We start from the raw sequence: 14711 nt of genomic DNA, 5'->3' as shown, positions 1-14711 counted from the left end.
TAGGGGAAAGTTAGTCTAGTAATGACATTTATTCATTCATTCATTCAACCTCCACCCTCCAGGTTCAAGTGATTCTCCTGCCTCAGCCTCCCGAGTAGCTGGGATTAAAGACGCCCGCCACCATGCCTGGCTATTTTTTGTATTTTTAGTAGAGATGGGATTTTACCACGTTGGCCAGCCGTGCTGGTCTCAAACTCCTGACCTCAAGTGATTCCCTCACCTTGGCCTCCCAAAGTGCTAGGATTACAGGTGTGAGCCGCTGCACCTGGCTATGACTTTTATTTTTATATGTAGCAATATTTAATATTCTTAAGGATACAAGATAGTATTTATAAATTTTAATTATTTATTTACTTGTAGGAAATGTGCACTGTTGAAGAACCCAATGAAGAGTTTACATCTAGACATAGTTTAGAATGGAAGTTTCTGTTTCTAGATCACAGGTAATTTCATTTTTAAATTCCATGAAAAGGTAATAGTCACTTTATATAATTCTTCAAATTAATGGATTTCAAGGGCAAACTTTTTTTAAAATTAGGACTTTGAAACCTTTTCCCTTTTTTGGAAAAACAAAGCCCCCCCTCCAAATATGATTCTAGTTGGAATATTTCTTATTATGGAAAAACTTATAATAATGATTGTTTTCTGTGTAATTTAGGGCACCACCCATAATAGGATATTTGCCATTTGAAGTTCTAGGAACATCAGGCTATGATTACTATCATGTGGATGACCTAGAAAATTTGGCAAAATGTCATGAGCACTGTAAGTAGATTTTAATTTTTTTGGTGATAATAACTGTTTTTAAATAATGTAAACAGAAGTCCTGTCCTGAAATGATGTGGTAAGACACAGATTTATAATCATTTTCATATTTTTGAAATGTGCTACAAGATTTTGCTTTATATACCTCAAGTTTAAATTAAACTTGTTCCTATTTTAGTTTTTAATAAGTAGAATTTCATAATATGGCATCTAATACACCTTGTTCTGAAGCATGTAAGCTCTATATCTGGAGTAAGAGAAGTATATTCCTTTGAAAATTGTAATACATCGAACTTTGGGAATATTGTGTCATAAATTTTGATTTCCAAGCATGTGATCTTTTCAGGAGCTAGCTACATCTTTGGAAAATCTGTCTTAGAAAGCTCATAGTAAATGCTTAGTGTTATCTGCTTATTATTATTGTTGTTAGAGCAGGAGCATTGTCATCCTTTGTGTCAGGCACTGTTCTAAACACTTTACATCTAATCTTCATGAGTAAGCTAAGAACACAGTAAAGCTAAGTAATTCACCCATAATTTCAAAGCTCATTGGTGGCAGAGAAGCATTGGAGTCTAGGCCTACTCTTTTATCACATGTATTTATTCTTTATTTTAGAAGTTTGTTTTAATCGTGAGGTTTTTTTTTTTTTTTTTTTTTTTTTTTGAGACGGAGTTTCGCTCTTGTTACCCAAGCTGGAATGCAATGGCGCTATCTTGGCTCACCGCAACCTCCGCCTCCTGGGTTCAGGCAATTCTCCTGCCTCAGCCTCCTGAGTAGCTGGGATTACAGGCACGCGCCACCATGCCCAGCTAATTTTTTGTATTTTCTTAGTAGAGACGGAGGAGGTTTGTTTTAATGATAGGTTTTATTTGATTCTCTGATCCTCCTCCCAGATGCTTACACTCTTGAATGTACACTAAGGCTTAACTAGATATTTTAGACACTTTCATGACGTTTTATGCTGCTTTCATAAACCCCTCTGTATGAAAATGAAGCCTGTTGTATAATAGCATTAACTCTATGGAAAATGTTCAGAGTAAAGTCATTTCAGCACAAAAGATGTGGGCATTAAGCACCATGATGTTGTGTAAAGACTTGATACTTCTGTTAACTAGCTGGGTAACTTTGGATAGCAAGTTTGTTTATTGTTTATAGACCTTGATTTCCTCCTTAGAGAGTGAGACAGGAGAGAGAGAGAGACAGAGAGAGACAGACGAGAAAGAGAGAGGAGAGGGAGAGATTTGATTGATTGAGAGATTCCTGATGGGCATTTCCTAAGGTTTGTTCCAACTAATGTTGGTCCTTACAAAAACATTTTATAGTCAAGGAAGACAGGGAAACACTTCATAATGCCTTAGAGAATCTGCACATACATTAGCATACTCTGGGTTTTGAGAAAACTGAAGACACCAATTTAACAAAAAGTACCCCAAATTAATTTAACCACAAACCCTTTTGTTTTTTTGAAATGGAGTCTCGCTTTGTCACTGAGGCTGGTGTGCAGTGGCGCGATCTCTGCTCACTGCAACCTCCGCTTCCCAAGTTCAAGCAGTTCTCTTGCCTCAGCTTCTTTAGTAGCTGGGATTACAGGCGTGTGCCACCACGCCCGGCTAATTTTTGTATTTTTAGTAGAGATAGGGTTTCACAGTGTCAGCCAGGGTGGTCTCAAACTCTTGACGTCAACTGATCTACTCACCTCAACTTCCCAAAGTACTGAGATTACAGGGGTGAGCCACCATACCTGGCCCAAAACCCATTTTTTTGCTTAATATCTGTTAAAAGGCTTTAGAACTTAAAATCTATAGCACATGTTTTGGCAGTTACTGCACTCAGTTACTTCAAACAATGAAGTTATTTTGATTTTGGTTAGTTAAGGTTTAAAAGTAAATGCTTCAAAGATTCTGCACCTGCCAGAGTAGCTAGGAGAAAAAACTCAGGTGTGATTACTTATTGTTATTACCCTCTGTATATCTATTGGGAAGAAGTCAGCAATATGAATTCTTAAGTGTTTGGAAGTTAATTGTATATGGAAAGATTGTAAAATCAGAATTGGCTGGCTGTAAGTTGGGCACTGTGGAAGATCTGATCGTTGCTTGGGACCTGAAACTGGATTTAAAGAATTAACATTTTCATATTGACATATATGTCATCAAAAAGCCAGAAAAAGAATAGTGTATGTAGACTTAAATGCAAATTATAGCTTTTGGTTAAAAAACAGATTCTTTATAACTAATATGAATTAAAGAAATAATATTTTTCTCTTTTCTTTTTAGTGATGCAATATGGGAAAGGTAAATCATGTTATTATAGATTCCTGACTAAAGGGCAACAGTGGATTTGGCTTCAAACTCATTATTATATCACTTATCATCAGTGGAATTCAAGGCCAGAGTTTATTGTTTGTACTCACACTGTAGTAAGGTAATAATTCTTTTAAACAGTTTCTGTATTGTAACATCCTATGACAGTTTTGGCAATTTAAGTTTTACATGTAACTTGTTAAGGAACTACAAAGTGCTCTTTTCTCAATTTGTAATACATCCTTTCAGTATATTATTACATTTACTTATAAGCATTATATATAAATATAATATAGGAATGATATAGATATATAAGGCTTGACATAAATTTTGTGCCTTACAGCAAAAGTTGTTGCTGTCATTTATGTAGCAGTGTCAGCCATGTAAAAAGAAAACTGTTGGTAGATAAGCATGTACTTCCTTTATTTAGTTTCTCTTAAGTATTGTGTGGTTATGGATCATTTACAGCAGTGCATGAAACTATAAGATACCTAGAAAAATACAAATTAAGACATTACAGGTATATTTAGGTTTGTGTAGCATATAGCAACTGTGTAGTATTTTAAATGAATGACCAAACATTTTTTTTTCTGTTTGTAGTTATGCAGAAGTTAGGGCTGAAAGACGACGAGAACTTGGCATTGAAGAGTCTCTTCCTGAGGCAGCTGCTGACAAAGTATGTTTCTTATAATTTTTTAAAAATGATTTTTAATTTCTCCCAATGAAAGATAAAACTCAGTAACTAATAGAAGAATTATTTTTCAAACACTTTATTTCCTCACTTATAAGAGGGATGTGATTGTACTTTACTGCTTATTTTTAATTTAATGTTTTAAAATCTCACCTTCCTCTAAAAAGAAAATTGGATGAGAGACATATCTGATCTCAGATTAAAACTACCATTTATTAATTCCCAGTGATGTACTAGGCTCTGGCCAGGTTATTTATATGAATTATGAAATGTAATTTATATTTCAGATATTTTTATCTGGTAGGTAATATCCCCATTGTGAAAATACTGAAATTGAGGTTTCAAGAGGGGGAAAAAAATCTCCCCTAAAGACACTGGCTGGGAAACTATAGTCAGAATTTGAACTCTGGTTTCTTTTTTGTAGTATCAGGTCAGAAGTGTAGTGTATTAGTTATCCGTAGCTGTGTAACAACTTACTCCAAAACTTAGTGATATAAACAGGACGCTTACTATCTCCTAGGCACAGTTTAGCTGGACCCTCTGCCTCAGGTTCTGTTGTGAGGCTATAATCAAGGTGTTGGTGGGAGCCACACTCATCTCACAGTTCATCTGAGGTGGAATCTGTTTCCAGCACACTTAGTGGTTGCTGGCACACTTCAGTTCTTCATGGGCATTTGAACTGAGGGCCTTGGTTTCTTGCTGGCTGAAGACTATCCTCAGTTCCTTTCTAGGTGACCTTTTCCATCAGAGCAAGCATCCAAGATGAGCCAGGGAGAGACACTGCCTGCAAGATGGAAGTCACAGTCTTTTGTATAACCTAATCACAGAATTGATGTCTCATTGCTTTTTTCTGTCTTGTGCATTATAGAAGGAAATCACTAGGTCCAGCCTACATTCCAGGTGGGAGGATTATACAAGGGCATGAATAACTGGAGGCAGGAATTGTGAGCCATGTCAGAAATTTCCCATCACAAGTATTTTTGGACCTACAGAAAATAAGTGGAATGAAAAAGAGTCAAAAATCTATATAAAAATTGAATTTAAATAGGCAGCACTCCAGGGGACAGTATGGTGGATGTTATTCAGTCCCAACAAATGTTATAAAGTACTTTCTGTATGCCAGGCATGGCTCTGGAGGCTGAGAATATAGCATTGAATAATGCAAACAACTTCCTTACTTTCATGGATCCCACATGAAAGAACTTTTCCAAAGAGATTTTGTGTGTTTAGATCAGGACATAGTAGGTTTTGGTAAAAGACATTATTTTCTGAGAAAAATTCTTAAAATCTAGGGTTCTTTGATTAGGGGGCCATTATGAAAACTGAAGTAGTACAGAGATTAATTATCCTTCTTTTTCCCTCATGCAAAAATTCAATCCTAGTAAATCCTAAATTAGCCCTATTTCCAAAACACACTCCAGCTATGTCTAATTTCCCACTGTATTTACTGCCAGCATCATGATCCACCTGGGGTTTAGGGACAAGGTCCTCCAGAGATATGTTTGAGAAACTTCAATAAGTGGGTGGTTTTAAAATCATGAATCTTGATGGGATCACCAAGAGGATGGGTGTGTTTTGGAGGACTCCAATATTAAGAGGTGAGGGAGACAAGGAAGAATCAACCACAGGGAAGGTAATGGTAAGGAATAAAACCAGGAAGTTACTTAGATAAGAGTATCAGGAGTGAATGATCAGCTTTTTCAGATTCAGCTGAAATAAGTTAAATTTTAGATGAATGCTGAGAACTGAGCATTGACTTTAACATTTAATTCACTGGTGATCAATAAGACAGATTTTGTGGAGTAGTAGTGTGGGTGAAAACATGATTAGAGGTGGGTTTAAAAGAATTTTCCAGGATGGGGAAATTAGGTACAGTGAGTAGGGAGGAGTTTTGCTATCAAGAGAAGAGAAATGGGGCAGTAGTAGGAGGGGAAAGTGGGCTTAAAGGAAGTTTTTGCCCTTTTTTTTTTTTTTTTTTTTTGAGATGGAGTTTCACTCTTGTTACCCAGGCTGGAGTGCAATGGCGCGATCTCGGCTCACCGCTACCTCCGCCTCCTGGGTTCAGGCAATTCTCCTGCCTCAACCTCCTGAGTAGTTGGGATTACAGGCTTGAGCCACCACTCCCGGCATGCCCTTTTTTTTGAGAGAAATAACAGCATGCTTGTGTACTGATGACAATGAGCTGTTGGAGAAAGAAACATTGGTGATGGGAAAGATTAGTGTCACCATATGAAACCAGACTCTAGCTCCTGGGCTTAAGCCATTCTCTTACCTCAGCCTTCTAGGTAGCTGGCAGTGCAGGCATTCACCTGGCTTTCTCCCCCGTGTATTCTTCTAAGAGTTAATGTAGTTTTAACTCTTAACATTTAGGTCTGTGACTCATTTCGAGTTAATTTTTTTGTTATTTTAATTGAGATGGAGTCTTGCTCTTTTGCCCAGGCTGTAGTGCAGTGGTGGGATCTCGACTCACTGCAATCTCTGCCTCCTGGATTCAGGGGATTCTCCTGCCTCAGCCGCCTGCGTTGCTGGGATCACAGGCGCCTGCCACTACGCCTGGCTAATTTTTGTATTTTTAGTAGAGAAAGGGTTTCACCATGTTGGTCATGCTGGTCTCGAACTCCTGACCTCAGGTGATCCGCCCACCTCAGCCTCCCAAAGTGCTGGGATTACAGGCATGAGCCACCATGCCTGGCCTTTAGTTAATTTTTGTATATGGTGTAAGAGATTCCAACTTCATTCATTTTCTGTTTCTTTAAATAGAAAATGAAACCAAAATTTTCTGGCTGTAACACATAAATTTTCATTTCTTTACATGTGTGTGTACACACAGATACTTTTGCCTTGTTATAGATAAAAACTGATTTTTTTTTTGTTGTTAACAGTATTGCGAATCTGAGATCTCTGAACTGAACCACAAGAAAACATTTATTTTACTCTGTCTCCTTAGAGCCAAGATTCTGGGTCAGATAATCGTATAAACACAGTCAGTCTGAAGGAAGCATTGGAAAGGTTTGATCACAGCCCAACCCCTTCTGCTTCTTCTCGGAGTTCAAGAAAATCATCTCACACAGCAGTCTCAGACCCTTCCTGTGAGTATTCTTGCTTGAAAGCAGACTTTAAAGTAACTAACTAAACTATTAGTTACTTACATCAGCATTTCTCATCTAATGCTTCTTTAAAATTATACCTTTTTACATTTCTGAAATGTAGTAACCTTTCCAGTGGGTTACAGGCACATTGCTCACTTGTAGCAAAGAATTAAGTTCTTCACGTAGCCTATTAAAATGTGTAGGTGGTAATGGTAGTGGTAGTGTTTTAATCATCCCTCAAAAAGAAAGGCAACTATTTATTGTGTTTTCTAGGGTAGGGCAAGTGTTCTTAGGTTTGCTTTTTGAAAGTTTTTTTAGTGCCTTGTCTTTATGATGTATAATTGTCATTAAATTAGTAACTTTTTAAAGTTTTCCTATTTGAAATATTTTCTTTGTGCTCATAAAAAGAAGTAACTACATTGACTCATCTGACATGGACTTCACTTTCATTGAATGGTTTGAAAGATAATTCAAAAGCCATTTTTATAAACTGAAATACATTTTGAGATAAATCTATAAAAACCGTATTTTATAAAGTACGAATGCTCTTTTGATTTTGTTGACTGATTTCAGCAACACCAACCAAGATCCCGACGGATACGAGCACTCCACCCAGGCAGCATTTACCAGCTCATGAGAAGATGGTGCAAAGAAGGTCATCGTTTAGTAGTCAGGTAAGTTCTTTAGTAGATATTCTTCTGAATAAAGATTTATTAAGAGGGGAGAAATGATCTAAATTTTCAGAAATTTATTGATTTGTTACCCCTCTTTATGAAGATCAAAATAGTACTGATACGTGACATTCAAGACTTCCTTTATTTGTATGAAGTGGTTGTCATATATATCAGTCCTTTTAATTAATTTTCAAGTAAAATGTTAGCTTTTTTTAAAAAAAAATTGTGAAAAGCTCATAATTGATAGCTGTTTTATGTCTAAGTTCAAATACCAATTGTCTCAAGTCTGGCTGACTTTTATTGAGAGCTTGTGCAAGGTACTGTAGAAAGTTCCTTGGAAAATAAAAGATAAATAGGGAACAGGCCTTTCCAGTATAGAAGGGAAGACATAGCTGTATTCAGCTAACAAAAGTATAAGCAAAATGGTAAGTTCATTAATACAAATATCATACTGATATTTCTGCTAGAAGTACTCATGTATGGGAATGAGAATCACTTCAGTGTTATTTTTTATTTTGCTCTAGTCCATAAATTCCCAGTCTGTTGGTTCATCATTAACACAGCCAGTGATGTCTCAAGCTACAAATTTACCAATTCCACAAGGCATGTCCCAGGTATATTTTGTTTGTTGTTTCAGTTGCATATTTAAAAATGATAAATTGCTTTTAAGCTGATGTAATTTTTAAAAATCCAGGTTGTTTGCAAGCACCTGTAGCTGCAGCTGCTTGGGAGGCCGAGGTAGGAGGATTGCTTGAGCTCAGGAATTCAGTGCCAGCCTGGGCAGTATAGCAAGATAGTGTCTCTTAAAAAAATAAAATACATGCACACACATATATAATTATAGTTACAGATGCAGTGAATCTTAATTGGGGCTATTTAGGATATCTGGGGACATTTTTGATTTTCATAATGATTGTGGGGTATCACTGGCCCTTAGTGAGCATGGTCTAGGTATGCTAAATGTCTTTCAGGATGCATGACAGTCCTGCACCACAAAGAATTGTCTGGCTTAATATGCCATAACATTCCCTCATTGAGAAATACTGTAGACATAAAGATATTAAAGATGAAATGTAGTCATTCATTTTGTCCTTCCTATGAATATTGGAAGAATTAAGTAACTTTATTTGTATATTCATTCATTCATTCAATATTTATTGAGTTTCTTGTGTGTAACAGGCACTGCAGATGCTGATAGTACAAATACAAATATCTGTACTAAAAAATCATCACATCTAGAGGGAATGACAAATACCTACCATACCTACAATACCACGTTATATTGCCTGTGCTGAAGGTATATAAGCTGATATGTAAGCACATTGCATGAATCCTTAATGCAGCCTGAGGAAGTGAAGGAAGACTTTCTAGAATTGTTTCCTGTCCTAAGTCCAGAAGGAGGCCTAAATGTGGAAAGTAGCCAAAAAAGGGGAAGTAATTCCAAAAGTGACACTCTTACTTTGTAGCCTAACTTCCCAACTTGTAATGTATGACTCTGTACTCATTCAGTGCCTCAAATATAATTAAAAATACCACAGAGAAGTAGTATTTTTCTTCAACTTTTTTGCCTTGTATGGCATTAAATATACCTTAACTTAGCAGTATCTTGATTTTAAGGAATGATCATTAATAACAGGTAAAAACAGCATTTTTAAAAAAATAGCTCTATCTTTTTTTTTTTTTTTTTTTTTTTTTTAATGGGGACGGAGTTTCGCTCTTGTTACCCAGGCTGGAGTGCAATGGCGCGATCTCGGCTCACTGCAACCTCCGCCTCCTGGGTTCAGGCAATTCTCCTGCCTCAGCCTCCTGAGTAGCTGGGATTACAGGCACGCACCACCATGCCCAGCTAATTTTTTGTATTTTTAGTAGAGACGGGGTTTCACCATGTTGACCAAGATGGTCTTGATCTCTTGACCTCGTGATCCACGCGCCTCGGCCTCCCAAAGTGCTGGGATTACAGGCTTGAGCCACCGCGCCCGGCCTAAAATAGCTCTATCTTATATGGTTAAGTCATACATATATAACTATGATAAGCGTTAGATACTTTCTATGTTACTAGTTCTTTAATCTCAAGATTCTAAAGCATTTCTTAACATTTTATAGGGATATTTTCATGAAATAAAGGATATATACTGTCAAAAATGTTAGCAAGTATTCATATCTCACATTTTATTCACTAATAAAGCGAAATGTTTTGCTTCTTAGTTCTGTGATTTTACTTCCTGTTATCCTGCCTTCTGTGTTTACTATTTCCTTTTTGTATTTGATAGAAATCCTCTAAGTTATAGCAATATAATACTTACCCAAAGGAACAAATAACTTTAGTTATAATAAAATACATTTGTATGACATAAATGTCACTTTATCTTGATTTTTTGAGACAGGATCTCACCCTGTCACCCAGGCTGGAGTGCAGTGGCGCAATATCAGCTCACTGCAACCCCTGCTTGCTGGACTCAGGTGATCCTCCTGCCTCAGCCTCCCAAGTAGCTAGGACTACAGTTGCACGCCACCAAACCTGGCTAATTTTTATATTTTTAGTGGAGACAGCGTTTTGCCGTGTTGATCAGGCTGGTGTCAAACTCCTCGACTCAACCATTCTACCTGCCTCGGCCTCCCAAAGTCCTGGGATTACAGCTGTGAGCCACCATGCCCGGCCATAAATATAACATTTTGACTAATATATAAAAAAAAAAAGGCTTGAGGGAGTTGAAGTACTAAATTTTTAATATTTTCTCAAACCTAGTATAATTTAATATATGTTATGGTCTGGTTATTGTTAATTTCTGAGGTCAGAGTTGTGTGCTTTGGAATGTAATGCAGTATCCTAAATACCAACTATTGAAGAGAGAGTTAAAAATCTTTGGATAGGAAGGACATTTCTCACTTTTACATACAGTTTGCTGTAAGAGGCTACTTTAAGACAGATTTCCAGTAAAGTGACTCTGCTCTTATACTATATCATACACTGAAAATTCATGGGAATAATTAAAGAGCCTGTATAGACTTAAGAGATGAATCACCAAATGTGGCTAAATTATAAGCAGAAGAAAATAGGAGCTGCTCATGACTCAAGTAAAACAGAGAAATAAGTAAGATTGAAAACATAATTTTGTTTTCATTCCTGTATGCATTTACTCATTCGTACTTGTGTAGTCTGTAAAAGTTCATGTTCTGTTAAATGAAAGTTGCCAGGTGGAAGTCCAAAAAAAAAAAAGAGTTCATGTTCTGTACTTGTCTGAGGATAGTTTCCATTGAAGTGAAAATATTATTATTGCTTATCTGTCAGATTTTTACAACTTTGGGTGCTTCTACTCACGTACACATAGAGGACATTCTAGGGATGACAGAAATTGATAGGAATTAACTCCAGGTGCAGACTCCTTTTTCCTTTGTTAAGGGGTAAAAATGAAGCTAAGAAGTTAAATAAGTCTGGGCATGGTGGCTTATGGGAGGACTGTCTGAGCTCAGGAGTTCAACAGCAGACTGGACAACATCATGAGACCCCATCTCTTAAAAAAAAAATTAGCTGGGCATGGTGAGACATGCCTGCAGTCCCAGCCACTTGGGAGGTTGAAGTGAGAGGAATGCTTGAGCCTGGGTGGTTGAGGCTGCAGTGAGCCATGATCATATCACTGAATTCCAGCCTGGGTGACGCTGTCTCAAAAAAAAAAAAAGTTAAATAATTTTTTCCAGTAACTGGTAACCACAATATGAGCTCAGGTCTTGTAAATCCAGGGTGTGTGTAATCAGTCCAGATCCACTGAGAAACCAGAAGCATATCAGAAATTTGAATAGGAATAATATAAAAAATTATTAACTGGCAACAGGGATTAACTCCTAAAAGAAGTAAAGAGAACTTAAAGAATTTAGCAATAAGGCTGGGTGTGGTGGCTCATGCCTATATTCTCAGCACTTTGAAAGGCCAAGGTAGGAGGACTGCTTGATCCAGAGTTCAAGACCAGCATGGGCAACATAGCAAGACCCTATTTCTACAAAAATATATATATTTAAATTTGCTAGGTGTGGTGATGCATGCTTGTAGTCCCAGCCACTGGGGAGGCTGAGATGGGAGTATCTCTTGAACCCAGAAGGTCAAGGCTGCAGTGAGCCATGATCGCACCACTGCTCTCCAGCCTGGGTGACAGAGCAAGACGCTGTCTCAAAAAAAAAAAGAATATAGAATTATCAGATGCAGAGAGCAGCCACTAACTAAGGCAGACGGAGAGTACCCAAGGAAGAAACATTCTTAGAAGACTCCCCATAAGCTCCTAACCTCCTCACCTCGTCTTCCCCCATGCCAAGCTGAGATGCAGATCTTCTTGGGGCAGATGTGGCTATAACAATTGGATAATAGAGAAGTTCACTGACATGCCACAGATTAGAGCTAGAGAGCTGGAAACCATCAGCTGGGGTACTGGTAAAGCTTGCAGGGAAGCTGCCCACTAGGATGTCATTGAGACTTGCTGGAAAGCTGCTGGCTACGGAGCCAACAAGCCTAATTGGGAAGCTTCCCACTCGTATCCCAACATGAGAGCAAGTAGGAAAAGCACCAGAACTGTCTTTGCAGTGTCCCTCCAGCACCATCTACTGACATGGATAACTTTGTGCCTGTTGGCAAAGGAGAAATATTTTAAGGTCCAGGTCCAATATCACAAAGCAGAGCAAAGGTGGGTGGATTAGGAACTAAGAGGCTTAACTGGCATAACATTCTTAACTCCTGTTACACTGCTTGCTTTTCACGTTGCACAATTATAAGGAGTAAGTAATTCTAAAGTATGTTATGCTTTTTCCATATGTGGTACTTTAGTTTCAGTTTTCAGCTCAATTAGGAGCCATGCAGCATCTGAAAGACCAACTGGAACAACGGACACGCATGATAGAAGCAAATATTCATCGGCAACAAGAAGAACTAAGGAAAATTCAAGAACAGCTTCAGATGGTCCATGGTCAGGGGCTGCAGGTAATTGTTATATTTGAATACAAAGCAAGCATCTCATTCATATTTTGGACTTTTAGGAAAATTAACTTTTCTTAATTAAAAGTGAGATGCAAGAGATAAGTTTTATCAATTCTGTTCAATAAATATTCACTGGTTACCTACTAAGTATGATTATGTGTAAGGATTCAGTCAGGCTGGTGGGTGAAACTTTAGTTATAGAGAATATACACAAACCTTTTTGGAAGACCCAAAAGTTTTCACTATAATACTTGGCTGAAAGCAGCCTTGTCCCCTTAGTTAAATAAATTAGAGTAGAAACAAAGGAATATAAGGAGTTTACCTAACTTGTTTACTCATGTGATCCTAAAATTAACCTTTAATCATTCCAGATAGCTCTCTTGATGGGGAGGTCAACCAAAGATATTACCCACTAATGGTGTTTGCTTTAAGCCTCAGAACCTGGCCTTTAACCTCTACCCTCTAGTGGTGTTGACTCAAAGCCTTTGTCATTTAATGTGTGCTCAATAAATGCTGGCCAGCCTGTCAGGACTGTCTGCTGCTGTCTCTTTATAGCACTCTCCTCAAGTGCCTGTGAGTGGCCACAGACACCCCAGCCACTCTTAGACTGAAGATCTGTGTCTAAATGAACATTCATCCATTATTGAGTCAAGGTCTGCAGGACAGACCCTGGCAAGTAGTGACCCCAACAATTATGCTTACAGTCTCTAAAGATAATTCATTCCTGAGGGTATTTCTACCAACATCCTAGTTTCTCCAGTCATTTTTTTTAACCAGTCCACAAATTGTAGTAAGTTTGAATTCATAATATAAAAATCATATTTTAAATAAAGTTTTAGGTACATCTTGGGTACAGAATTTATAAATCAATCATCAGTAATATTTTTATTAAGATACCAGTTGGAATGATTCAAATTAGTCCTATATGACCAACCAGCAGGACCACTCTAGGAGACAATGACTACTTTGGTAAAGGGAAACTTGGAGTGAAAACTACTTCTAAGGTTATAAATTATAAATCATAAGTGATGCAAAGCTGCCAGTCCACAGACTAAGTAGCACTGAGTTATACTTTTTCTAACGATTGGAAACATGATAAAATTAAGATAACTGAAGATTGAATATGAAGCTTCATGTTTTGTTCACTAATTATTTAATGCTAATTCTTCAAAGTGATTTAATCTTGTTACTTGCTTTTTAAACTTACTTTGTAGCTTGATTTTGCCTTCTTTTTAATGCTCTCATTATTCTTTCTTTTCAATCTACAAAGCTTATTTTAACATAATCTTTATTTTTAAAGATGTTTTTGCAACAGTCAAATCCTGGGTTGAATTTTAGTTCTGTTCAACTTTCTTCTGGAAATTCATCTAACATCCAGCAACTTGCACCTATAAACATGCAAGGCCAGGTTGTTCCTTCTAACCAGATTCAAAGTGGAATGAATACTGGACATATTGGCACAACTCAGCACATGATACAACAACAGACTTTGCAGAGTACATCAACTCAGGTAATGTTACTGGGCACAGTGGGCTATGGAGCGATCAGTGGATGAAATGTAAACTCTTGCTGAGACAGAAATCAAATTCTAATGATAAAATATCATATTTCAAAATTGTAAATAGTATTCCGAAAGTATAGTATTGAGAGTGATTATTAAATATTTTGTGCAAATTATGTTAGTATCAGCTTTTGTTTTTCACTGCCACCTTCACCTCCTGCCTTCAAGTGATTCTCCTCTCTCAACCTCCCAAGTAGCTGGGATTACAGGTGCCCACCACCACGCCAAGCTAATTTTTGTATTTTTAGTAGAGATGGGGTTTCATCATGTTGGCTAGGCTGGTCTCGAACTCCCGACCTCAGATCATCTGCCCACCTCGGCCTCCCAAAGTGCTGAGATTACAGGCGTGAGCCATCACACCCGGCCGAGCTTTAAAGTATGTCACAGTCGGTTTGAAGATGTAGTCTAGGCTGGGCGTGGTGGCTCACGCCTGTAATCCAAGCACTTTGGAGGCCAAGGCGGGCGGATCACCTGAGGTCGGGAGTTCAAGACCAGCCTTACCAATATGGTGAAACCCCATCTTTATTTAAAAAAAAAAAAAAAATATATATATATATATATATATATAGTCTAATAGTTATACCAAGTTCTTGTAAGTTCTTAGACTTTTTCTATATGTTAAAAAGGTATGACTTGTAAAAGAGGTTGACCAGGAAGCCTGTTACCATACG

At 37.5% G+C, this 14711-nt stretch overlaps 1 protein-coding gene and 1 long non-coding RNA gene across 10 annotated transcripts in view; one reads left to right on the top strand and one right to left on the bottom strand.

Annotated features, from left to right (window-relative positions):
- The window catches only part of CLOCK (clock circadian regulator), a 115350-nt gene that overhangs the window by 85364 nt on the left and 15275 nt on the right, over nucleotides 1-14711 (top strand). For 8 of the 9 annotated variants that reach the window (XM_032274241.1, XM_032274239.1, XM_032274237.1 and 5 more), the window contains 9 exons: nucleotides 361-443; nucleotides 659-765; nucleotides 3039-3186; nucleotides 3666-3741; nucleotides 6704-6845; nucleotides 7419-7519; nucleotides 8044-8133; nucleotides 12330-12482; nucleotides 13780-13989. In XM_032274241.1, the coding sequence (XP_032130132.1) occupies nucleotides 361-443; nucleotides 659-765; nucleotides 3039-3186; nucleotides 3666-3741; nucleotides 6704-6845; nucleotides 7419-7519; nucleotides 8044-8133; nucleotides 12330-12482; nucleotides 13780-13989 (1110 nt within the window). The remainder of the gene's footprint in view (nucleotides 1-360; nucleotides 444-658; nucleotides 766-3038; nucleotides 3187-3665; nucleotides 3742-6703; nucleotides 6846-7418; nucleotides 7520-8043; nucleotides 8134-12329; nucleotides 12483-13779; nucleotides 13990-14711) is intronic. The other variant, XM_032274242.1, reaches the window with a different exon arrangement.
- On the bottom strand, nucleotides 8604-9625 carry LOC116548758. The gene is made up of 2 exons (XR_004267532.1): nucleotides 9536-9625; nucleotides 8604-9188 (listed from the first exon to the last, which is right to left on the bottom strand). It is a non-coding gene; the product is annotated as an uncharacterized LOC116548758 (long non-coding RNA).

Source organism: Sapajus apella, unplaced genomic scaffold (assembly GCF_009761245.1).
Source record: "Sapajus apella isolate SASKATOON/1434 unplaced genomic scaffold, GSC_monkey_1.0 scaffold5, whole genome shotgun sequence".
NCBI lineage: Eukaryota > Metazoa > Chordata > Mammalia > Primates > Cebidae > Sapajus > Sapajus apella.
Note: the sequence above shows the minus strand (reverse complement) of the source record. Positions and strands in the feature narration are given on the sequence as shown.